General features: G+C 43.9%; 7 protein-coding genes across 7 annotated transcripts in view; 3 read left to right on the top strand and 4 right to left on the bottom strand.

Moving 5' to 3' along the window:
- LOC128709829 (protein Skeletor, isoforms B/C) overlaps positions 1-3926 on the top strand; it is a 30794-nt gene extending 26868 nt beyond the window's left edge. Inside the window, exons 6-12 of the mRNA XM_053804847.1 lie at positions 28-48; positions 252-603; positions 684-1170; positions 1358-1399; positions 2499-2629; positions 2713-2882; positions 3744-3926. Of these exons, the coding sequence (XP_053660822.1) occupies positions 28-48; positions 252-603; positions 684-1170; positions 1358-1399; positions 2499-2629; positions 2713-2882; positions 3744-3926 (1386 nt within the window). The remainder of the gene's footprint in view (positions 1-27; positions 49-251; positions 604-683; positions 1171-1357; positions 1400-2498; positions 2630-2712; positions 2883-3743) is intronic.
- LOC128709835 (C-terminal-binding protein) overlaps positions 1-25783 on the bottom strand; it is a 154620-nt gene that overhangs the window by 111979 nt on the left and 16858 nt on the right. The gene's annotated exons all lie outside the window — the stretch shown is intronic.
- On the top strand, positions 9506-12871 carry LOC128717920 (NADPH-dependent diflavin oxidoreductase 1). Its single transcript, XM_053811596.1, has 3 exons — positions 9506-10337; positions 11880-12367; positions 12443-12871. Exons 1-3 carry the CDS (start codon positions 9506-9508, stop codon positions 12869-12871), a joined length of 1749 nt encoding a protein of 582 aa, XP_053667571.1.
- Positions 10655-11596, bottom strand: LOC128709839 (U3 small nucleolar ribonucleoprotein protein IMP4). The gene has a single exon (XM_053804863.1). It carries the CDS (start codon positions 11594-11596, stop codon positions 10655-10657), a length of 942 nt encoding a protein of 313 aa, XP_053660838.1.
- LOC128709837 (THO complex subunit 3-like) lies at positions 12999-14038 on the bottom strand. Its single transcript, XM_053804861.1, has 2 exons — positions 13850-14038; positions 12999-13778 (listed from the first exon to the last, which is right to left on the bottom strand). The coding sequence occupies exons 1-2, from the start codon at positions 14036-14038 to the stop codon at positions 12999-13001; spliced, it is 969 nt and encodes a 322-aa protein (XP_053660836.1).
- On the bottom strand, positions 15849-16457 carry LOC128717919 (THO complex subunit 3-like). The gene has a single exon (XM_053811595.1). The coding sequence runs from the start codon at positions 16455-16457 to the stop codon at positions 15849-15851; it is 609 nt and encodes a 202-aa protein (XP_053667570.1).
- LOC128709833 (equilibrative nucleoside transporter 1) lies at positions 17592-23866 on the top strand. Its single transcript, XM_053804851.1, has 7 exons — positions 17592-17682; positions 19838-19957; positions 22221-22351; positions 22434-22573; positions 22666-22811; positions 22927-23159; positions 23228-23866. Exons 1-7 carry the CDS (start codon positions 17592-17594, stop codon positions 23864-23866), a joined length of 1500 nt encoding a protein of 499 aa, XP_053660826.1.

Genomic DNA, 25783 nt, shown 5'->3' with positions numbered 1-25783 from the left:
TTTTGCCGTTTTCCTTCCACTAACAAGCCGCCATGGTGGTACAAACCGGTAAATAATCACTACTGTTTAATATAAGCATTTACTGATGTGTCTCTTTTGATTTTCAATTCCTACAACAAAAACACAATTCAATCATTTTAAAACTAATTTACATTAAACGCTGCACAGTAAAGTAGTTATAGGTGTTTGTAACGCTGTTTCTATGGGTCCAGCTGTAACGATTTACCCTCGCTTAACTCAATTCCTTGCAGACAACCACAACCACATCCACGGTAATAACGCAGCCCACTAGCAAACCGGCGAATGCCAACTGCAAGGAGCTGCTGCGCGGCAAACTGAACGTCATGTGGGAAGTGATGGATGACTACATCGTTATCGAGCTGGTTGGCCGCATCCAGGAGGACCAGTACATGGCGTTCGGTATTTCCGGCAGCCATGGCCATCCGCAGATGATTGGTGCCGATGTCGTGGTGGCATTCTACGATCGGCGCCAGCGTCGGTTCCGTGCGGAAGACTACTACATGTCCTCGCTGTCCCAGTGCGACGGGAAGCTGGGTGTCTGTCCGGACGAGCGAATCGGTGGTAAAAACGATGTGGAAATATGTAAGTTTTGTCTAATGCAGGACCTTCGGTTCGCTTTACTCACACAACAAACTTCATCCGTTTCACCACTCGCATTGCAGTGTCGGGGGATCGGAGTCACGGTGTGACCAGGATCAAATACCGTCGGCTACTGCAGACGAACGAAGCCGTCAACGATCGGGCCTATCCGTTGGATCGCCAGATATCGGTGATTGCTGCGATCGGGCCGCTGAATTCGCGCGACGAAGCCAACGCACACTCGCACACCGGCACGGAGGTGACGGTCGACGATGTACAGATTGACTTTGCGTCCAAGAACGATCACACCTGTACGGATGCGCTCGATAGCTACCGGGAGGAGAACGGTCCGGAACCGTGGCCAACGCGCACCATACTGGGGGAGAAGACAATCACGGCCCGCATTGGTCCGACCGGTGGGAAGCGGGGCTACACGCCCATTACCGGACATCCGTCCTGGGGTATTGCCTGGTACATGAACGATCTGCTGATACCGGAAATTTATGTCGAGCGAGGACAAACGTACACGTTCATCGTGGAGGGTGGTGACGAGATGACGCAACCGGCCAAGTAAGTACCGATGAAACTCGAGGCAATTGCATTCCGTTACGTTACGTTACGTTACGTTCCGTTACGTGTGTTAATGTTTTGATTGATTAGATATTGCGGAATTTCTGTTAAGTTTAGTACAATACTAATTTGTTACTTTCGAAAAGCACTAATCGTAGCATTAATTCTTTCCAACACTTCTCTTAAGCTTTCACCGTTTATCGCCCTCAGCACTGGATGAATTGCGCAGGTGATTTTTCGATTGATGTTTGTTGTTTGCATGGCTTTGACTTTGATGCTTCGTTATTTCGACCGTTGATGAACCTATCGCGTTGAACAAATTATACTATTTTAATTATATGATTACAAAATCGTATTCTAATTTTAACGTAAAAACTCAATGTTATCGAGAAAGGGTTCAAGCTCTTCAAAGATGCAGAGATTTTAACAATAACGAATTCTTCGAGCTTATTGCTTCAGAAAGTTATTGAAGCGTACAGAAAATGGGCACTGCTGACAAGCACAGCAGTTTAGGTGTTGGTCTGCAACTTTCTGTGCTTTCCATGCGTCAGTTTACTGAACAGTTACTGATTACTGAACAGCCAAATAGTGCTTGATAGCACCATACTAAAGGATTTGGTATGCTTTCATGTTCAATATCAGACATAAAAGTCCAACGAATAGGAAATTTGCCTCTGTTGATGCTTGAAATACAATAAGTTTCCTTGTTTTTTTTGCATTTGGATAGAACGTAATTAAATGGGTCTGCGGGCTGCATGTAGCAACAGGACAAGTTTGAGATTTACTCGAACCCGTGGCACGAGAAAACTTCCACGTCCTTGCCCGTACATCAAGGAGATTTCCTTCGAAAACCATAAAGCATGCAACAGAAACCCCAAAAAAGATAGCCTCCATTAACCGCAGCTGTAACTGTTCCAATCTGCCGCATGATGTACAATATGAAAATAACTCACAGTTTTTTTACATTCAATGCTGCCCGCCGGTCAGACTGTAACGTTGATGGCTTACTTTTATCCTTCATCTTCACTCTTTGCGTTTTGAAGCTTTGTGAATTTGAAAAAAAAAGAGAACGAACCTCAAATGAAATGAAGGAAAGTTTAATAACGTTCGAGCACCACACTGCCTGTCTGTCTGGCACGTTGCTCCTGCTCATTATAGCATTACCCCGAAATGCCACATGAGAAATGGATGCATCCTGATTAGCTTCATGCCGGTGCTGGAAAACTCGGGCGTTTTTCTCCAAAGTGGATGGATTTCGTATCTATTTGCATCACGGTGCAACCCGGAACGCAATGAGTTAACTTTTCTGTCCCGTTTCGTTGCAACAGATATCACCCACTGTACATTACCAGCTCGAGCGAGGGAGGCTACGGTCAGCTAAGCGAGGCCAAGCGGCGCCGGGAAACGGTGTACGCCGGCGTAGAATATGATGCCGATGGGTACGCCTATCCGACCGCGGGTAAGATGGATTCTCGCATTATCGGATCGGACACAACCGTAGCGTAATTTATTTATTTCTTTCTAACTTATTTGTACGATTAGCTGGCCGTTACTGCGAATGGAAGCACAAAACGATTGACCGATCGACCGAAATTGCCACCTTTGAGGAGTACAAGAAAACGCTCCAACTGTCCTGCGACGATCCGAACGGTCAGCCAGCGTACCTTAACTGGACGGTGGTGGAGGAAACACCCGATCTGGTGTACTATCAGGTAAGTAACACCTTGCCAAAGCGACGTTTATACAGTCCACGAAATAACTGTGAGGTTACTTGTATTTTTTTTAATAGCAGTGCTCAACAAAATAACATGATGTTTTATAATGTTATAAAATATCCTTTTACATAAGGTTAACAAACAATACTTTTTTGGTTTTAGCATAGGTTTTTGGAGAGCTAAATTTTACAGAGTCCGTTTCGTAGATTTTATTCCATTTAAAATTCGCCAAAAATTACAGAAAAATTTTATAATTGTTTGAATTTTTGCACTGTAATAGAATAAATGTTAATCTATTACATACTATCAATTGACTTATCAATTTTAAACGGTTATTTACATAACATTGTGTAAAAAAATGAAACCGTGAGAATTACCAATGCACTGTAAAAAAGTCACTAAACAATTTTTTACGAGACCTGAATCATATCATTACATAATTCTTCAGTTATATAAATAAAAATCACATAGTTCAAGATGCTATAAACCAATATTTCACTCTTTAGAATTTTTAAAATGATTCTAAAAAAACTATTTTACATAAATGACAGCATATTTAGTTCTGGTGCATGGAGCAGTTTTCACCAAGACCTAAAAACGTTAAAAATTCTGTGGAAAGACAAAAATCATAGAAATTTTTAATTTCTTTTACATATTTCGTAGCTGTATTACTAGGAGTCTCTTCACCTTGATCTATTATTCTAACTAGTGGTCTTATAATTTTGTTATGCACTGTAGCATGTCACTACATCTACAGGATAAACCAGACAATATATTCTTAATGTTCAACTCCATTCTCGTTCCATAATCATTCAACTCCACATACCATCACGTCTCTCTCTCTCTTTCTCTCTTCAGTGCTTCACGCATCGTAATTTGGGCTGGAAAATTCACGTCGTCAACCCGGGTGAAACGAGTAAGATCAGCGGATCGCATGGTTTGTATGGGTCGGGTTCGTCCATCCTGCTGTACACGCTGCTCCTGCTGGCCCTCACACCCGCTTGGTGGCTGGTGCCGAGACAGCCGTACCGAGGTTTTTGATAGTTTAGTGCGCACGTTACGCCCGCCCCTATGACGCACCTATGACGGTCACTGTTGAACACGTCGCTGCGCAATACTGCGTTTGGAGCAATATTTATGCCAACGCAACAACCACACACAAAACCTTAGATTAGAGTGAGCAACAGGCCGTGGCTATTGCCCGCAAAAACATGGGGTGGGAACCTATTGGTTCACCGCTCATTTACAACCGCTGTACTATTTTGCCGTCACCATCGTGGTGGCCATGCTAACCGGTGAAGCTGCTAGTAGTGGTGTAACGAATCCTTGTCTGTTCGCGCCATTTTGCGTCCGGTTTCGTTTGTTCCGAACGCGTTTCATTTCCCAAGCCTCTTTCCACGTGTTGCCTATACACGCGCGCTTTGTTTCCGGCTCATCGCTCGGGCCACCATCCGCACACAACGAACGGCAGTGAGGGATGTTAAAAATGTCTTTATCCGTCCACATTACTGATGCACTGCATTGACGCGAGCACACGTTCAACACCGTACGCCCCCGTCGGCACCTGGATTGTGTTGCCTTCACTGCCCGGCGAAGCAACTCGCAAAAGCAAAAGTTAAATAGTCCGCAACTGGCGCGAACGGCGAACCATCCGCCAGTGGCGGCTTCACCGGTCACATGGTCGCACGGGCACACACAAAATGCCTCCACCCAACGGTAGGCAATCTTAGGTAGGCCAAAACAAAAATGGAAAACAAACATACAAAATCGCGCTAGAAACAATACAAGACGTTTGCAGGATGTGAAACGAACGTCACTTGCTTCACGCGCGTTTTTGAAGGGGTGTCGTTCGATAGGGAACGTCCAGCAACGGCAAGCTGCCCACCGGGATGGGGGTTTTGACCGGGGCGCTGTTTCTCCAACCCGATCCAACGTGATAAACCCGTTTTTGCAAACACTTTGCTAAAGCAATGCACCACTTGGACATCTTTACGGGGTTGTGGCAAGCAGTTGCAGGGCGCAGGGCGTGTAATTATTCAGCAAAACGAACGAATTGCTTGCAAAACCATGCATCAAAACCAACCCCATATACAACCATGCGATATCGCCGAAAAACATATCTTACTACGTTATATGCATCTGCGGAGGAAGGCCGGAGAGCGGAATCGGCAGTCACCAAGACACGTACACCGCGCCGGATTAGTGACGAGTAGTTGGGAGTAGTTGTGTAAGGAAAATGTGGGAATTACTAGCTAAACGAAATGGTCGTCTAGACTTCGGTGGGAAATGGAACGAATTCAGCAAAAAAAAAACCCATCGCAAAGCAAAGCTTTGCAAAGCACCAGTTAGTTAAAGGAATTTACTAAACTCGTAAACCAAACACGTGGACAACGTTAAGTTACAAACGAGTGTAGCGCCCAGTTGCGCTTAAAGAGCAGACTTTATTCGGCTAGGGCACGGTGGAAAGCTGATTTACGACAAAAAAAAAAAAAAATATTCGTACACATTATGAACAATGTTACCTTACTGTACTTTATTTTAATCGTTGAAAATACTACACTTTACGTTTAACAAAAACGACAACCTGTTTTAAGCATAATTTACAGTAAAGTTTAATCGAAAGACGAAAAATGCTTTTAATCGACAAGTGCTACAAAAGTAACGTGTTACATTACTTTTTATTAACTATTATGCATCTTAGCAGATAAATCTCGCTTTGGTTACTTCTTTGAAAAACTAAACAAGTTTAATTAAAAAAAAACGTTAAAAATACAAATTCATACATCTAATGCATAAAACACAAACATCACATCACAAACACATCGAAGCATTTGTTTGAAGTAAAAGGCAGAAATGAGATGAAGAAAAGCATCAACCGTACAATTGCGTAAAGCACATTTATTACTCCCTTTTTGCACGTTTCCCCGATCGGCAAGACACGAACAACCGAAACGACAATAAAGACTAGTGAACCAAACAAAGAAAGGTGTCAAAAAGCCAGACAATAACAAGAAAAAAATGAAGAAGCTGAGCACAAACACTATTTACAGTGCAAACGACAATAAACGTATATGCGATTAGCGGAGAAAGGAAAAGAAGTAGCAAACGGGGAGTTAAGGATTAAATAAAAACAAACAAACGTAACTTAAAGAGAAAACTACAAAAAACAAGTGAATCAAAAAACGATGCGACAATAAGCAGTAACGTTACCACGGCTGCGTACTGTTCGAAACTTTTCAAACCCACATTTGCATGCATATTTCAATCAAAAACAACCGTCTGTGTATGAAAATTTAATCATTAATTAATTAAACGTTCCACAACTAGTGCAATAAGTATGGGGATGCATACGGTAGGGAGGTATGCTAATGCTTGCGGGCACCCCGAAAACTATGTGACAATAAAGGGCGTGAACCGTTTAGCACAGATAGCGCATCCTAGATAGTGATAAGTAATGATGGCCAACGGCTACGGGGAGGCGTGTTTCGGTTCGGCGAGCCACGCCGCGCAACGTTGACAATAATGAACAGTAATGAACATGTGACACTAAAGTAGCGTATACACGGTAAAGCAAGTTGGGTATGTTAGTATTTCTTTTTAACGTATATTATACGTTCATTCGCCGTAGCTGTGTAAAGGATAAGGTCGAGAAGGGGAAAAGCATACCGATACAAATTTGCATTTGCACACACACTTAGAATACTTTCCCGGTAAGGTAGCTAAACCCGGGTAACTGCAAAACATCCGAGAACATCCCAGGCTCCCAAGGGGCAAGTAATAATTGCTAGCAAGCAACACACGTTCGGTCAATACAAAAACAAACCAACTAACCAACTAAACCATATAGATATAGCAGCTACACATACTAAAAAAAAATCCTCCCATGCAAATAAACCCTACCAGCAATGCGAGGTTAGTGCGAGTGTATGTAAGGCATGCGTTAATTTCGCAATTCAAGCGACACTGTCTGTCGGTTCGACCGAGCGAAGCTCAAACATATTAAACTAAAATAACTAACAAACAAAACAATAACAAAAAAAAAAGAATGCGAAATGGCAACAAACTTTACCAGTAACTGTAAATTTAGCAAACGAAACTCAAAATAGGCTGGCGAAATGCAATTCTCTCAAATTAATAAACATACAAAACATAAACGGTGCACCCATAATGCATCTAAAGCCACCAAAAGTACAGCAAACACCCACCGCATTCGGGCCTGATCGGGGGCCGAGTGCGTGCGTGTGTAATGCGATCATTTGGTGGATCATTTTATTCTACTACTTGTAGGTAAGAGGCGCGTCAACAGAACACACTAACACTGCATCATGCACACGAACACTAAGGACAATAAATAGTACCGTTAAGGGGCTGATGTGTACACCGTAAGGAATATAAGCTATAGGGCCGGTATAGGACAGTAAAGCTAACGCTAACCGATATAGAAGTTGTGCGTGTACATTTTACATTCGTGAGGTGAAGAATAAAAAATCAATTGATTTACATGTGAGTGAGGCAGAGGAAGTCAAAACATGAATGCTACATCGCATCAACGTGCTATACAATGAAATCGTGCTGTAAAGCTTGTCTCTGTTAAAAGCTTGCAAAGACGTGTTGTTAAATAAGACTTTTCTGTTTTGTTTAGATAATGTTAATTATTGCGTTACGATGTTAAACCATTTTTATTTTCATTAGCTTCTAAACTTTTTAAAACTCTTAATGGGATGTATCCTAGGTAGCATTCATTTCATCATACCACAACAACACTTGGTAGTTAAAGAATACAGTAATTGTCATAAAAAAACAACATAACACAGCACAAATTCATTGGTTGCATAAATCGATTGGGCCACATAAAAAGGCACTCCAAGGCAAACGCTACAAATAAGTAATGATAACAGTAAGACGCGCCAATAGTTCGCACAACTTTTTGATTACTTTATGTGTCTGCATGTAAAACAGCCGTGTGTCAATTACATGACAAATAGCGTATAAGCTGATGTGACAAATTAGATGCGAAAGGGGCTGCATTACCGTAAGACAATAAAACGGCGTCGGAAGGGTAACACTGATCACATTAGCGTTGGAGTTGAATAAACTGGCGAACTGGAGAAGCAAACCATTTACAAATGTTCGACCTGGCGCTAACAATAATGAAACAAGATTAAGCAAACAAAAACGGAACACAATTAAAGCAATTTCCCTACATTCTCTCTATAACTGAATGTCAATCGAAAAGCGAAATACCGTCAAGCAGTAAAGTAGCAAAAGCAAACATTTCATTCGAATTGATTTTGAGCCGTTTTTTACCTTTTTGCGCCCAACCAGTTGACCAATTCGAAGCATAATTTCGAACGCCACCGGTACGGAAAAAAACACAACTCCAACAGTAACACAGAAAGGCATTTGTCGGAGAGGAAACATTGGCACACCTAATGGAAAACTGATGATTGTGAGACAATAATTCTTTACACTTTGCAGTAAGCGAACAGGATTGCATTGTAAGCAGCAAACATACACTAGTTTTAAATAAAGCATTAACGGTAACTAAGCAACAAACACGGTCGGTCGGTGAAGAGGCGTTGTGTTTTACTTCGTTTAATGATCGATCGACCGGCACAAGGAGGCTGTGGGCTCGTTCAAGAGGGAAAGAAAATATTAAAACGGTTTCAGGGTTTACATGTGTGGTTGGAAAGTGGTAAGTAGTTGAAAATAGTATTTTCATTAAACATGATCTACTCAATATTGTTAAAAATGCGAATTGAATAGACTGATCCAAATCATTTGTCCATGACTATCAAGACCACTATGGCAGAAATGAGCTCTTGTACTACACTGTCTGAAGACGTCAACGTTGTCGTCATTTTCGAGCACACACCAACAGCTAGTTAAACCGGCTAGTCTTCCCATTTGAACTAGACAAATATAGCATGAAACTCTCCTAAAACATGATAAGGGGACATCTGATCCTTCGACATTCGGTCGATCGCAAAATCTGTGAACAATACGATTTGATCTATTGGAGAAGTGAAAACAGTGCTTGAAAAAAACAATAGTCTGAGTTATATTAACTTCTTAACCGTCACTGATCCCATTACGATCCTATTCCTAAGAATTGACCACAAATCAACGAAAATTCTATAACATGAGTAAACTTCCTACTGACCGACTGCTTTCACATGAAAATCGATAGATTCTTGGATCATTTTTGGCCTATCGAAACATGTTCGAAAATGCCTCGGCTCGAGAGTTTGGGGAAATTGCTTCCTTGGAAAAACCTCTCGGGTCGAAAGTTTGAGCAAACCATCAACACGTTTCACACGTGCACTATTAACACGTGCACATATATTTTTTTTAAATCGAATAAATGTCGCCCACCATTTCGAAAGTTTCGCCCAATCGCTAAACACCGCTCTATGAGGCGAAATTTAACTGTCAAAGCCTATCAGCTGTTGCGTTGTGAGCAATAGCAATCTCGTGCGAAAGAGAAAGCAGTTAATGAGGACAATGTCCGATATAAACAGTGCACCGAATCGGACTAATAACGCGACACAGAACAACAGTGTTCCTGTAAATTTCGTGTATTTTTATTAAGGTAAAGTGTCTCCATACAGCAAGCAACAATGATGGAACGTAAACTTACCATCCTGTACGGAAGCCAGTCCGGAACGGCACAGGATTTGGCCGAGCAAATATGGCGCGAATCAAAGATGTACTTCTTCCGCGGGAACGTACTGCCGATGGATGAATACGACGTATCGCAACTGATCGGAGAACGATTCGTGGTGTGTGTTTGTTCCACCTACGGCCAAGGGGAAGAACCCGACAATATGAAACGGTTCTGGAAGTTTCTGCTCCGCAAAAATCTTCCTACCGATTCGCTGCAACAGGTACACTTTGCCGTCCTGGGGCTCGGTGATTCGCGCTACCCGAAGTTTAATTATGTTGCGAAAAAGTTGCATAAACGATTGATACAGCTAGGTGGAACGGCACTGCTTCCTGTTGGTCTCTGTGACGATCAGCACGATCTGGGATATGGGGCGGTATTTTTGCCCTGGATCGATCAGTTGTGGGACGATCTTGGACGCATAGTACCACTACCAGCCGGTACACGCAAGCTACCAGAAAGCCCACGAGAGTTCCGTTGGAAGGTGGAAATAGCCCCGGCAGGCCAACAACAAACAGGTGCAATCGATCTGTACGCTGACATAACCATGCCGAACGGGTTTCAAACGATGGTGGTGGAAAATCGACGCACCACGGCACCGGACCACTTCCAGGACGTTCGGATGATAACGTTCGAGAAACGGGCAGTTCCTTGGAGTTCGGGCGATGTGCTTTATGTTAGACCGCACAACTCTAGCGAAAGCATTGACCAGTTGTTCGAACTGTTCAACCAGCATGAGTTGCATCTTGACAGAGACACAGTTGTTCATGTGAAAGCCATTGATTCAGGTAAGTAAAGCCAACCGCATCATCTTTCTTTAGACAATGTTACGCCAAAAAGCGGTATGGAGATCAACTGTTGTACTGCTGCACAATGGAGTGTACTGATTGTCCCACTAGATATCTTGTTGTCTAGATCAAGATAAGAATGATGGATTGGAGGCATTAGTGCTGCAACATTGCAATCAAACGCTGCACTCCTTTTCCTACTGTTTAGAAATGTAGATAATAGGTATTAACGGATGGTAGAACTGAACAGAACGACACGCACGCTTTTATCGACAATATTTATCTTCTTTATTACACCATCCACATGGGCAAGCGGTTTATTCCTGCACTTGGTTATCCTCCTGCCAACCATCGTCATCCGAGAGGAAGCGTCTCTTTGCCGCCGTATTCATGTACGGTCGATAAACCCATTCCGTATCGGCCGCATCCAGTTCGTCCAGCGTGCCCAACTTGATTTGATAAAGCTTCAGCTGAAACCGTGGCCCACACTCGGTCAGTTCCAGCTGCTTATCCACCGTACGATAGGTGTGATGCCGAAAGCTGATGAAATCGTCATGGTTTGCAAACGTCATGACACGTTTCGAGTCTTCCTTTGGCACCGGGAACAGATATCGCAGGATGGACATCGTCCGTTCGGCAAGCTTCGTCTTGAAGTTGTGAAAGATCAGGTGCGGTTTCTGCTCGCTCATCGTCCCAATGTCTGGAATGTCGTGACGCATCACGATGCCCGAAATGTTGAAGCTTGCCGTCGGACCGTAAGGCAGGTGGCAGATGATGAGATTGTCCGGCACGCCGCCATGTTCGTGGACCACGATGAAATCGGTCACATTGTTTGCCCGGCAGGCGTGTATGAGTTGTTTCATTTCGAAGTTACCACGGTTCATTCGTTGCGCATTGGGAAAAATCAGTCGTAATTCCTTGACGAACTGTTTCAGCCGGGAGGATGGATCGCGCGATGTTGTAATCATGATCTTCGGATCCTCGCAGCCAGCGTACCGATACTCGTCGTCCTTCGAATCGGCCGTATTCGCTCCACCGCTAACACCACCAAATTCTGCGGCACGTTTCGGACCCTCGTCGGTCCATTTGAGCTTTTCCTGTAGCGCTAGTGCATCCTTCTTGAGGTCCCCATGTATCGGTATGTGTTCCTCGAGCGACCGTTTAATTCGTTCCTTTTTATCCTGTACGATTTTGTGTTTGCTTTCAACTGCTTTCCGGTAGAGATACTCTCTTCGTAAACGTGCTTGTCGGCGAAGCATTTTGGATAATTTTACTGTATTTTGGGCACAAATCGTTAACAAAACAGCGGAGGAACCAACTTAGCGTTCTTGGTGAAAAACATATAAACAGTTGCACGTTGCTTTTATTCAAGTGACATTTGTGGTGCGTTTCGATGTCGTATGTTCGTATGTCGACTTGGTCGCTTTTTGACATAAGAAACTTATCCAGTCGCGTGGATGACAGAAGTCAACAAATCCGTACGACATGTTCATTGAATTTCGTTTGAAAAATAATATTAAATATTGTTTTAATCCATTGCAGAAATGCCCGTACCGTCCATTCTTCAAAACCCTCTGCCCTTGGTTGCCATTGCGGAACAGTACTGGGATTTAACGGCCATACCACGTGCGAGGGCGTTCGCGGTATTGGCTAAAAACTGTACCAACGAGCTAGAACGGGAAAAACTGATCGAGTTCAGCCGCTACGAAGGGCAGGAAGAACTATTTGCCTACGCCAACCGACCGAGACGAACGATATTGGAGGTACTGATGGATTTCCCGCACGCAACCAAATGTCTGACGCTAGAAGCACTTTTTGAATTATTCCAACCGATAAAACCGAGAGCATTTTCGATCGCCTCCGCAGTGGAAAGTGGAAAGTTACAAATTTTGGTGGCTATTATTGAGTACCGGACGAAACTCAGTGTACCCAGACGCGGGCTGTGTTCAAACTGGTTGAAACTTTTGACTCCGGGCCGTGTAGTGAATGCGTGGGTACGAAAGAGCACATTCCAGCTCCCTGCAGATAATGTAAGTAACATTCATGGGATTCGCCCGTGGGAATACTCGTTTGTTTGAGTCCTTTTTTCCTTTTTGATGCAACAGAGAATTCCACTCGTAATGATCGGGCCAGGCACGGGTTTGGCACCATTCCGTGGCATACTTCAGGAAAGGGAACTCTCCGAAACACCTACCTCTGCACCGTTGGTACTGTTTTTCGGATGCCGTAGTTCTACCGCCGACTTCCACTGCGAAGAAGACCTCAAACGAATGGAACAGAGTGGTATGCTACAGTTATTTTGTGCCTTTTCACGCGATCAACTGGACAAAGTTTATGTTCAGCACCTTATCAAGAAGCAGGGTGTTCTTTTGAAAAAGTTGCTAGTAGAGGACGGTGGTTATGTACTGGTTTCGGGTAGCTCAAAAAATATGCCTCAAGCAGTTAAGGAAGCTCTGGCTGAAGCAATTGACGATGCACAGCATATAGAGAACATGATTCAAGCCAACCGTTATCAGGAAGAAACTTGGGCATAAAAACACCGTTTACATGTAAATCTTATTCGAGAGATCCGCGTATTTTATCTGCAAAAATGGTTGCTACAGAGGAAAAAAAATAGCAGTACGAGCTAATGATGATACTGATTTATATTTCCATGAACACTTATTCCGAAAATCCCCACACTTTTAAACTACCGGCATCCCTTCGCCTATCGTTCGTATCCTTATCATCGCAGGCATATGCTAGGATATATTGTTTCGGGTGCCAAGCAACGGTAAAGGTGGCCGCATCGACAGAAATATCTGCCACCTTCTCCCCAGTTTCCGTGTCACCTATGTCGATAATCAAATCCTCGCTTGCCGAAGCCAACAGTTTTCCATCGTGGCTGAAGGAAATCGTACGCACCGGCCAGTCGAGCCGGGAAAACACCCTCAAACAGGCCAACTCTTCCGCATCCCACAGTGAAACCAGTGCGTCGGCAGAACCGGTCGCAAAATACTTCCCAGTCGGATCAAACTCGATGCAGATGCAGGTGCTTGGGTGCGCTTTCAGGACTTGTTGGAGTTCCAGGTTCGGGTAGTTCAGAATGTGCACACATCCCTGTCCATTGGTGAGGAAAAACAAATCACTTCCATTGCTCCAGGCGATTTCATTCACCTCAAAGCTGAACTGCTCCTCGGCACGAATTTTGTGCGTGCGCGTGTCGATGAACGTGACCAAATCCTCCTTGTTGCCGACCGCTATCGTGTGCCCATCCGGGGACCAGGTAATGTTAATGTTTTCACCTTTCGTATTTATGAATGTCGCACATTTGCCCACCCGTACATCCCATATGCGGACCGTTTTATCGCCACTGGCTGTGCTTAACAAATCCGGCATCGACGCATGCCAACACAACTGATCCACTGAACCGGTATGGCCGCGGTAGGTGCTCTCCTTGTTCTGTAATTTTAATTACGCACCAATGGTTAAAAAGCTGCAATGTATCATCCCTACGACAGTGTTATCAATACCAAACGATCACGGTCAAGCGTAAACACGGCCACCGTTTTGTCGAACGAACCGGATGCCAGACGGCGTCCATCGCAGTTCCAGCCGACCGAATGTACCTTCGCCGTGTGTGCCTTTGATGCTTCTCTGCTTTTGTTGTGCCCTTTGAAATATTCCTGCAACTCGGCAAGCTGTGTTTTACTGCTGACCATTGTAAGTTTTTGGCACAATTTACGTTTTCGGCGGCTTGTGAGGTTTTGTTGATTTGTTTACTCGTTTGAAGAGCTTCCCGAATGTCAATGTTTTACAACCCAGTAACCCAAAAAACAAAATCCGTCCCATCCAATTGATTGAAAATTGACAGTGCCGTTGGTCGTCAATTAAGCGTCTCATAAGAATAATCTATGTCGACACAAGCACGATATAAGAACCATCGAGAATCATAAAAAGCGTACTGAAAAAGAACAATCCTGAATTTTTTAAGATTTAATTTTAGTGTCTAATGAAGTCAAAACTAATCACATTTCCATTTTCATATTTATTTAATTTTATAGTTTAACATTCTTCAGCACTTCATCGAGACACCGTGTAAACTGTACTTCACGTTGGTGGACGCAAACTCGACAAAAAAGGAAGAAGTCTTCTTACTTGCAACAACACCAGCAACGTTCAATACGGATACTGCGTTGAGCCGGAATTGCCGCTACCGTCACTGGTCATCACGTGAACGGGGGAAACACCGCTTAGTTGGTGTTCCTTAATCGGCCCACAATTTGTTAAAACCGTTTGTTGAGCAGGTAAGTTAAGCACAGCAACCACTGGATCCGCCAAACATCGCAACCTACTGGTATCGATTTTAGCTAGCGTAACAAACCCACAAAAGAAAGTGGCACCGTGTGGGCTACCTGCTTCTCCGTTTATTAGGTACAATGGAAACATACAAACGGTATACTAAACGGATGTTTTATGCAACATTCTATCTTCCTGTTATCAAAACGATGATGTGGTTGTGAGTGATTAAAAGGAAAGTTCCATAAACACGGACGAACAAGCGGTGCCAGTGCAACAGCGCTAAACAAGTGGACAACTTTCACGGCCGATGAATGTGAATTAGATTACCAAGCGGAGCCGACTCGGATAGACAATCCGCGCTCGTCGCGTGGTGAAAATGTGCTCTGCTAAAAATAGGCCCTAGAAAATTTCATCCGAAAATCGATTCTTATCCAATGGGTCCTCTTGTCAACAGCGGAGTGTGCTTTTGACATGTGCTGTTTCCGGTACGCGAGTGTTCAACAGTTCCATGCCACATTGGCCGGGTGCGTTCCTAGAATTACAAAACATAAAGCCCCTATGGACCACTTCCCACGTGTACATTGTGCAACGTAGTTGCCTTATCTACTGCGATACGAGAATGATAACACGCGGTACATACTCAGCCGTATGCTGCACAGTGAATGCATTGATTGTGATTTTCCTCTGTTGGGCAGATCGTAGCAACAGTTCGGAAGAAGAAGCAACAGTCTATGCTTAAGAACCGGGGAAATTTATAGGCACAGTTTTATGAATCACTCGCATCCTACGAATAGAACGCATGAAGGGAGGAGTCTATCGCGTTGAAGCAAATATTGCAATACCGCCTGCAGCTTCAGTAAACAATCGATACACATGCGTGTATGCGCGTTGTATGCCATGGATCCGGCACCAGCGTAGTGTTGTTCGCGCCAAATACACACATCATAGAAGGCGTTGCATTCAGCGATAATATGCAAACAAAACCTGCAAAAACGGATCACTACAAACAACCCGAGCCTACTTGATGCAAAACACGATCACCTTGTGCTGATCGACGCTTGTAAAGCGATCAGAAAGGTTAACTCCTCCAGACGATAGCTCTTTAAAATGCAGTTGTAATGATCGTCACGTTGTATAAACTCGCGGTTTATCTGCAAAAATGGTTGCTACAGAGGAAAAAAAATAGCAGTACGAGCTAATGATGATACTGATTTATATTTCCATGAACACTTATTCCGAAAATCCCCACACTTTTAAACTACCGGCATCCCTTCGCCTATCGTTCGTATCCTTATCATCGCAGGCATATGCTAGGATATATTGTTTCGGGTGCCAAGCAACGGTAAAGGTGGCCGCATCGACAGAAATATCTGCCACCTTCTCCCCAGTTTCCGTGTCACCTATGTCGATAATCAAATCCTCGCTTGCCGAAGCCAACAGTTTTCCATCGTGGCTGAAGGAAATCGTACGCACCGGCCAGTCGAGCCGGGAAAACACCCTCAAACAGGCCAACTCTTCCGCATCCCACAGTGAAACCAGTGCGTCGGCAGAACCGGTCGCAAAATACTTCCCAGTCGGATCAAACTCGATGCAGATGCAGGTGCTTGGGTGCGCTTTCAGGACTTGTTGGAGTTCCAGGTTCGGGTAGTTCAGAATGTGCACACATCCCTGTCCATTGGTGAGGAAAAACAAATCACTTCCATTGCTCCAGGCGATTTCATTCACCTCAAAGCTGAACTGCTCCTCGGCACGAATTTTGTGCGTGCGCGTGTCGATGACGGACGCACGACTCAAATGCGAATTGCATCGTAATGAATGATACGTTAAATGAATTTTCATGTTTAATTAATTCCTTTACGTTTTACGGTAAAGAATGAGCGGAAATTGGCTTAGAACCGATCGGAAATTGTTTAAATGCTTTATATAACGAACAAACTCTGATTGTGGGCATTCGTTTGCTTCGCATCTCCTGGTATCAACATGGTGATAGTCCCGTTTTCCATTGTTTTCGAACATTATCACTTGGTTATCGGTAACCTTCGCTACTTTCGATTCCGATTTTGGGCCTCTTTCGTCATGCAATAATGGATCCCCGAGAGGAAAGCATAGTTCGCTTTCGGTGGGGGGTACTATAGCAGTAGGTGCTCGTGCTTCCCATTATTATGGTGCACCAAGAAGTTGATAAGGCCAATCATAAAAAGTATAGACAACCTTCTGTTTCCAGGCGGCCCACAATGGCCATGCCGAGGTGAATGGGATGGAAGAGGGAAGAACATAATCATAACGATTGATTGAGACACTAGATAGTAGTACTCCTCCAACAACCTTATCAGCCATTCCGACGTCACTGATTTTATCTCTTGCGATTTCACTGTTCCATTAATTCGATCGTTCATTCTTCGTTTCATTCCAGATTGAGTCGGCAACGGTGTACGAACGTTGAAACTAGACCGGGCAAGGCAAATCTGCGGTTAGTGCTCAAGTATAGAGAGAAGAACCTGTCCACAGCCTTCCACACCTTCGAGTGTTTTCCATAACCAGCACCAACACCAGCAGTGGATAGTGTATGCTATCGTAGCATATTTATACACCGAGCTCACCTGTAATTCTATACGGAGGAATGGTTAAAAAACCCGCATATGTTGCATAATTCTAATCGAGTACTGCTCCCATGACCAGTACCGCCACCGCACCAGTTAACCAAGGAACGGCATTTCGATGCCGAAAGACTCGTCCGGAACCAGTGTGTCTTGAAGTTGGCAACATTTTATTAACCGAAAATCGCTGAAAGGCAAGCTCATTCGATTGCTAACATGTTGCAAACGTGCGTTTGAATGGCAACAGCAAAGTGGACAGCCGGTTAAAAGATAACACCCGCGTGTGTTTGGAGGTTATGTGGAAGAGGTAAAAGGCCGTTAGCAAGGCACCACACGTAAAGATTCTCCGAACGATCCCTTATCCCCCACGAGCACGATGGCGTCGTACGATAGTCAAAACCTTCTCCCCGGCAACGGTGGCCGGATAAATGGAGGCAACATTAGCGTCGTTAGCAGCCGTAGCGGTGGTGAGTATTGTGAAGCACATGCTTCATTTAGCACGCGGATAGGGGTTTGCGTTGGGCCGGTAAACAAAACGGTTTGTTTGGTCAACGGTTTGGACAATTTTAGCGCGCAGCGCACTACTCTGTGACCGAGTGAGTTGCTGTTGTGCTCTATGTGACGGTACATCTAAACATGCTAATGCGCTAATTTTAAACTGTGACGGTTCCGTTTCAAGTACAGCTCTAGTTTCATTGTTTAAATTTGGAGAAAAGTGCGCGGAATAATAATTCCAAAAGCTTTACGCGAACACGTGGCATGATCGTCATCGCTAATGCTATTTTTGATTCTGTGTGGTTTTTAGGTACGGGGTGTGTGTTGTGTCTATACCGAATTACGTGACGTTAAACATTGGGTCCAGCGTACAAGCAATCGGCACAAAATGATTAATCTTATCATTGACATTTTAAAATGTTAATCAAGCTAATTTTAGGACCCTTTTCTTCACGGCAATTATGTTCTTGTTACAGGAAGTCTCACAAGTTCTGAATCTTGCTTACCACAATGATTGACGGAAATTACTTGGCGTCCGTTTTTTTTTTCTCTCTCATGAATAGAGATTACTGCTTATGCATGGCGTCGGCATATTTTCGAGGCAAGTGATAGTGTAGTGTCGGCCGGACACAACCCCGGTACTGCCATTATCACAAGGCAGTCTTTTTACCGTTCCGATCGACAAAAGGCCGAAGCGAAGAAACTGGTGCCACTCTCTGCAGAAGATTGATTGATCCAAGTGACTCGCCAGCATTTCTTATCGTCTACATGAGTACCATCTTGTTATGAATTTATTTTTCTCTTTTCCCCCCTCAAGCCGTCTGTGCTTCTCTCGACATAATTGGCTAATAAATTGATTGAACTTGGTACGTGCACGCGCGCGCGTCTCATGCCTTATACATCATGCCGGTTGGGACTTCCGATCGAGGTGCTCTCTCTTTCGACCGATCTTCACCAGTCGACTAGATCAAAAGACATTCTTTCGCTAGCATACATGGTCGCTGCCATGGGTTTGCTATCACCACACATTCCTGGCCCAATTGATCTATTGTCCATCCATCGCAAGAAACCCCAACCTGACGGGGCTGTTTTAGCGAAAAACCGTTCCCAAGCTGATGGGGAGTGTATTAGATCGTGCCGGGGAGGGTGGAAAACAGTAACCCAGGACATAAGGGCGGTTTCGGGACACGATTTAATGCGCGCGGTGGATAAAAATAGATCTCGTAACTTTTATTCTAGTCATTCATCACGCGTATCATCAACGGTGGTAGGAAAAAGGCGATCAGGCAGTGGCGTACACATCACAGGGGTTTTTGTTTTTCATTTCGGAGCGGTATGTGCATTCGTGCAAGAAACGGCCGATTGGATCGACGTATCTTGTCGTGCACGAAGCGAACCGTTCCTCACAACCTGATCGTGGTTGAGCGAATGGACGAGATTTATTTATCGTCCCGTCAGTACAGATTAAATGTGCTTGAGATTTTGCTTTATGCAACCAGGATCGAAACGATGTGCTCGTACGTTGCACTTGAAGATCGGGCATGGCGCGTAAGTGTTGATTGTATGTGACAGCGTGGGGTTGAGCACTCGCGATGCAATTATCAGCCATGGGAAGTAGCCAATAAACGACGTTTGAAGATGGTTCGCATGCAATAAGCACTAACTATCAGCCAACTATCTAACGGTTAAAAAATAAGTTATTGTTTATACAGTACGGATGATCACAACAACGTTCATATTTGCTTTGAAGACTGTCGCTCGGAAGATGAATGTTTGCGAAAGCTCTCAACCGCAAGTTTAATATGAGGCAATCTGAATAACCTTCCGGTATTGTGTCATTACCATGACTAATGCATCATTGTCTGTCCCGTTATGCAACAAAGGGATTGATTGAATGTAGGACAAACGAGGTTTATTGTTAAGCCATTATCACCCACCCCATATCAGGCCGCAGCCAGACTTGCGCGGTCAGTTTTAATTGCACATTAGCGTTGATTGCAATGGTCGCCTGGTTTCCCACTTGGGCATATGATTAATGAAGGGTTTTTCTAAACATAAATAAAATTCCATCTAACACATTTCGCAAAACAAAGCACTTTATTTACGTTGACGGTTTCTTCTTTTCAGCAACGACAGCCCCGCACAATGAGACAGAAAAGGCTCCGTTCTTGGAAAAAATGGAACCGGTGCGGCTTACACCGGCCTGGGAAGAGCACAATCTTCCGAACGATGAGCTCAACTTCAGGGGTAAGTATTATTGTCTTCCATCCTTCCATCATGTAACAAAAAAAGGGATAGTTATGATTTAAGGGTCGCGCCCTGCGTCGCTGTGTAAGCCTAATTTGAGTAACAAAATACAGCAAACGATTCGTGTTTTCAAAAAACAAACAAAAAAACAAGCCCACCCCCACTGAGCCGTGTGTTTTTTTGTTTTGCTGCTGCTCCACTTTGGAATGCAATGTTTTATACCTGATTGTTTTTTTTTGTACTGTCGCATCAAATGTCAGCTTAAGCACACAAAAACTATACAACCGTCAGCAAAAGACACGCTTCCCAACATGCATGCATGCAAGGGTTGGCTCGGTGTGTTAATGCTATCACTGCTGGACGGGAACAAATTAAGGTATAGTCCACCCAATTCCTTCTCTTCCTCCTGCACCTACCACCACCATCCCTTGTGCCCGTGGTGGAGTAGTTTGCGTGAGTGTGTGAATTATTGCTCGATTGGAAGTAATAATTTATTGGTCTCTGTGTTTGCGTCTTGCACAATGGTTTTGCATTGTCGAAACCCCCCCACACACTTTCGGGTGTGATCAAAAAACGAGGCAACCCGGCTGGAAACCGAAAGAATGTTGCCAATTTGTGGCTTAACTCTACGACACATTCCGCGGCTGCACTTGCGAAGTTGGAGGCCGCGGTTTTGCGTAAGGGCAAACACAGTTGACACGGTTTATTTTAAATTTCCTTATCAAAAACATGCCTCGAGTTGGCATTTCATGCCACTTTACTGTATTGCGCCTTGCGTGCTTAATGTGCCTGAAAAGTTATGAGGAATTAGTAGTAATCTTTTTTAAGTTTATTAAACTTTTGGTGCAAGTCCAACAGCCATTTTCGAATCACATAAATAATGTGAATTATTATAAGCCTTTTTTATACTTTTTTTCTTGCTGATTTATTCATTCCTTTCCTTTGATGCTCTTCTTCGATGCTGTACCATTTCAGTTTTCGGCGGTGTTGTGTCCTTGTTTTCCTGTTTTTTTTTCTTTCGGTTCGCTTACCTGCCAGCACGCCGTTTAATTTATCGTGCCTGATGAAGTTTAATTTTACCAAAAGGAATTTAAGCGATCGATCAAACTTATCGATTATGTGTTGAATTGGGAAACGCAATGTGCTACTATTTGTGTTTTTTACTACTTTTTTAATGATTGAGCAACGTTTTGCATGATTATGAAAATACACAGTGTTGTTTAGTAAGAATCTATTTTTAATTAATTAAAATGTTTGAATTATTTAATTTTTCTCTGATGTTGTTCTCTGAATCGTTCAGTATCAAAAGGCTTAACTTTTTCGATGGTTTATTATACTTATCATTTAAAAAAAATCAATATAGCTCTCAAATCTCAGGATCGCCCTCTGGGTGGATTTCTTCCTCCGGTAGACATAATTTCCTCGAATTTTCCCTGCGGCGCACAAAAACCTCACCGTGCAGGAATTTAATGGAAACGAAACAAACACGCAAAAAACAAAGCGGAACGCGAATTGCATCTAGACGTGGACACACAGCAAGAGAAGATGATGCCCGCTCAACATGCAATTTCATGTTGTGTCTTTCTTCTACGCGTTGCACACACGAGCACAAACGGGGGAAGAGATCCAGGAGCCAAGTCCGATGTGCTATGTACAACACACATTGGGACTATAATTTTGCGTCTTGCCTTTTGTGGTCCAGCGTCTTGCGTGTTTTTCCCCGGGCTCTGCCGTTCCGTGCCCTGTCCGGTTTCGAAAATGCGCTCGATCCTTCGGGAAACGGTTGTACGTTCTCGGGATCGATCATTCATTCCGGTGGTATCGTCTTGCTTGATCGGTTGATAGTCTCGTTGGAAAAGTGTTACGCGTTCGCTACATATTTAAAGCTGCAAAGGAATGTATGTCCTCTAAGAAAAGGACTGGACAGTTCGAACAAAGTGCGTACATTGCGGACAGCATTTGCGGTGCTGTTTTGTAGTGGTTGTGTTTAGCGGCTCCGAGACCCGTGTGATGTGCCTTGTGTGCCACCGTTCGCTCTTTGCCCTGCCACAGTTGACAAGTGTCGTTGCCGAAGTGCGGAGGTCATTTTGACACTCCGTCCAGGCTAGTGCATACCTAACACCGTCCATACACGAAAAAGGCACGCGATATACGTTGACCATTTGCTGGAGCCATTGAATTGTTAAACCCAATTGGTGTTTCGGGAAAGCCAACATGATTTTCACCCTGTACTATTTGCTAACACGATGGAACCTGCTTCCAGGGATGACAATGGAGCGGGCCAAGATGGAGTTAAATCCACCGCGCGACAAACTACGACTCGTCTTTCTCACACTGATGATCCACGGCATCGGTACGCTAATGCCCTGGAACATGTTCATCACTGCCAAATCAGTAAGTTGGTGTTGCGTTGCTGTAATTATTGGATCGAAAGGAAGCTAGTAATCGCGTGTTTTTTTCCTAATTTTCTCCCCAGTATTTTGTAGATTATAAGCTAAGTCAAAACTACACGGGCGTCGAGTTAGAATATGGAACGTACTTTCTCGCGTACGTTGGATTTGCTTCCCAGGTTCCAAACCTTCTGTTTAATTGGCTCAACATTTTTATGAACCTTGGGTAAGTGTGCAAAAGGCAACTAAATAATGGGGTGTCGAAACACGATTATAAATAATTATTTCATGTATGTTGATTTTTTTTTCCCATTACAGTGGCAATCTCACGAAACGGATCGTTTACAGCATTCTCATAGAGGTGATCGTCTTTGTCGTTACGGTAGTGCTGGCCATGATCAACTCGTCCGAATGGCCCGGTGCATTCTTCTGGATCACGATGACCACAGTGGTGATATTGAACAGTGCGTTAAGTTCCTTCGTGCGCTATTTGCCTACAGGGTGTACCATATTTGACGTATGCTGCTAATGACTTGCCGCTCATTGGTTAATGATTCGTCTGTTGTACCCTCTTTCCAGTGGCTGGTGGAATTTATCAAAACACCGTGTACGGGATGGCCGCAAAGCTACCGTTCAAGTATACGGGCGCAGTCGTTCTTGGTTCGAACATTAGCGGCACGTTTGCGTCAATCATCTCGATTCTCAGCTCACAGTTTGCATCCTCCGTGAGGACGGCAGCCATCTATTACTTCATTACCGCAATGTTTGTGCTGTTGCTTTGTTTCGACACATACTTTGCGCTACCATTGAACGTGAGTGTTCCGTGTGACGGTGTTCCCTTGTGCTGAGATTTGTTAAATGTGTGTGCTTTTGCTTGTAGAAATTCTATCGCTACCATGAGCTGCTCAAGGAAAAGGAAATCGAATCGAACCAACGGGCAAATGTGGGTTCCCGTCCACCGTACTGGACCATCTTTAAACAAGCGTTCCCGCAGCTATTCAACGTGTTCTTCGTGTTTTTCATCACCCTGGCCGTGTTTCCGGCCGTGCACTCCGACATCAAGCGCTCGGATAGCAACTTCATCATCGAGGACGATCTGTTCGTGAGTATCTGCTGCTTCCTGACGTTCAACGTGTGCGCCATGCTCGGTAGCCTGCTGACGTCCTGGGTAACCTGGCCCAAGCCCAAGTACCTGGTATGGCCCGTAGTATTGCGGGCAGCCTTTCTGCCACTGTTCCTCTTCTGCAACTATCAGCCGCTCAACATTTCGCGCGTCCTGCCCGTCTACATCGATCACGACTGGGTGTACTGGGGTATCGCGATCGTGATGGCCTTCAGCTCCGGATACTTCAGCTCGCTCGGTATGATGTACGCACCGCAATCGGTGGAACCGCAGTACGCAATGACGGCCGGCATGTTTGCGGCCGCCATGCTTATTACCGGTATCTTTACCGGCATTCTGTTCTCGATGGTGTTTCCAATGGTGGTACAGTATAACTTCCTCGAATGGCTTCACTAGGCCTGGCTTTGGGGAATGGACGTGTACGACGGGTACGTTTCGTAACCGGCATTCGTCCCATTCCCAACGAAAGAATAATGTCGCAGCACGATGGTCTGATTGTGCGCAGCAACACAAGGTAACGATCATTCAAGGATCGTTTGCGCACACGGTTAGGTTTTAAAGTCTTCACCCTAAATCATATCTACTTGCTCAGATGGAAAGAATGCAAGCTATGTTTTTAAAGACTCACTATCGTTGCTACCCAACTTTCACAGAAAAGTTCCGTATCAGTGCGTGGTGATCAAGAATCGCACAAATTTCTTCTATTCCCATTTTATTTTGCTTCTATTGTGCTTTTTATTGATGTTAATTTAATTTCATTGAGGGGGTTTAAGCTTTAATTTAAGATGTTTCAAAAGTTAATAATTCTCCCAAATATGGGTTTGTATGGTAGGTTTAATGACATAATCGGTCATGTACCCGGTGGGCCCGGTGGTGCAAGTAGTAGCGGGAACAGTCTTTCACACGACAGGATCGGTAACAAATCCCAGCCGTCACTATCATGCTTATTCCGGGTCTCGAACGGCAAAAAATGCACATGCTTTCTCACTCTGGCAGGTTTGATTGTTAGTTAGGCAGAGCGAGAAAGGTGGGTGGGTTGTCCGTTAGAGAATCGTTAAAACAAGGACAGACTGTTCGGCTATGTGGCTATAAGGTAGTAGCTGATTATGCCAGACATGACCTAGTACATCGTTACACCAAGAAGAAGAATATCACGAAGAAAGGGAATACTCAGCAAAAAGAAATTTTCATCGGTGAACCCCAACAAATCCATATTTGGGGTGATTAATTGTTAATACTGCTAAGGAAACTCTTTGGGGAAGATGAACTTTCTGTTTGTCTGTTTGTTTGAAGCCAATCAAGGCAAGTAAGCTTCATATATCTTCGTGTTCTATGTAATGATAGTAGTAGCTTTGAATTAAATTTATTATCACGAGATCACATCTATCACGATACGATCGTTTAAAACACATTAAACGCCAAGCCTATCCTTAGAAAGTGGTGTTAGACTTACCGTTCAAGCCACATTGGGTCGTACGGAAGCGGCGGCAGACGTTTCAGCTTACTCATAAAGCCGTGCGCCTTTTCAATCGGTAGATAACAACAACAATGTATGATAAGAAACACAAAAAAAGCGATCGCCTACCGCCGCCACGCAAGGAAATGGTAATCAATCAGTGTGGCGTCAACGGCAAGGCTCGTTAAAATGGTTTGTCGTTTAATGCATTTTAAGCAGATGCAAGTTACTTTTGTTTTGAGCTATTGTTCAATGCAGGATAAGTACGTCAATAATTAGCTTTGTATTGTACAAGATCATTTAGTCAAACACATGGTTATATATGGATTAGGCAATAGCACACTATACCACACCACCACATTGGTCGCCTAAAAGATCATAGGATCGGTTTTATAGCTCGTATTGTACGGCTTAGCAACCAGGTAGATTGGGATTCAAATGTCGACCAGCAAGCCCACAAAAGTCACATGAATGTGCTTGTCAGCAACTTTCCGACAACCATGCGGCAATTTAAATGGAGTCAAGTAAAAAGGGAAAACTAACTATAGTAAACCTTGACCGATGTAGGCTTTAGTGTGAAAGGACGGATTCAGTTGTAGAAAAGTTATTTTAGACACACCCATACAACGACATGCTAAGTCCAAGGCCGAAATGGAGCTTGTTCAAAGAAACGTACTAAACCATAGTCTGATTTGTTAAGTAGTAAAACCAATTTTCAAAGTCGTCATCATCAACATCGAGAACCTTAACTGATTCACTACAGTCATTACGCATAAATATGCTTCGCTGTTTAAAATTAGGCTTGTTTTGATTTGTGTTGTTCATACAATATGCGTATATGTTGTGGAAATGATAAG

Source organism: Anopheles marshallii, chromosome 2, assembly GCF_943734725.1.
Source record: "Anopheles marshallii chromosome 2, idAnoMarsDA_429_01, whole genome shotgun sequence".
NCBI lineage: Eukaryota > Metazoa > Arthropoda > Insecta > Diptera > Culicidae > Anopheles > Anopheles marshallii.
The sequence above is the reverse complement of the archived record's forward strand: the minus strand, read 5'-3'. Positions and strand labels throughout refer to the sequence as shown.

Coding starts and splice junctions, on each gene's coding strand:
- LOC128709839 (XM_053804863.1), bottom strand. CDS start 11,596: ATGCTTCGCCGACAAGCACGTTTACGAAGAGAGTATCTCTACCGGAAA.
- LOC128717920 (XM_053811596.1), top strand. CDS start 9,506: ATGATGGAACGTAAACTTACCATCCTGTACGGAAGCCAGTCCGGAACG. Junction 10,338..11,879: donor TGTGAAAGCCATTGATTCAG/GTAAGTAAAGCC, acceptor AATCCATTGCAG/AAATGCCCGTACCGTCCATT. Junction 12,368..12,442: donor TCCAGCTCCCTGCAGATAAT/GTAAGTAACATT, acceptor TTGATGCAACAG/AGAATTCCACTCGTAATGAT.
- LOC128709837 (XM_053804861.1), bottom strand. CDS start 14,038: ATGGTCAGCAGTAAAACACAGCTTGCCGAGTTGCAGGAATATTTCAAA. Junction 13,779..13,849: donor CGCTTGACCGTGATCGTTTG/GTATTGATAACA, acceptor TTAAAATTACAG/AACAAGGAGAGCACCTACCG.
- LOC128709833 (XM_053804851.1), top strand. CDS start 17,592: ATGGCGTCGTACGATAGTCAAAACCTTCTCCCCGGCAACGGTGGCCGG. Junction 19,958..22,220: donor CGATGAGCTCAACTTCAGGG/GTAAGTATTATT, acceptor ACCTGCTTCCAG/GGATGACAATGGAGCGGGCC. Junction 22,352..22,433: donor TGTTCATCACTGCCAAATCA/GTAAGTTGGTGT, acceptor TTTTCTCCCCAG/TATTTTGTAGATTATAAGCT.
- LOC128717919 (XM_053811595.1), bottom strand. CDS start 16,457: ATGAAAATTCATTTAACGTATCATTCATTACGATGCAATTCGCATTTG.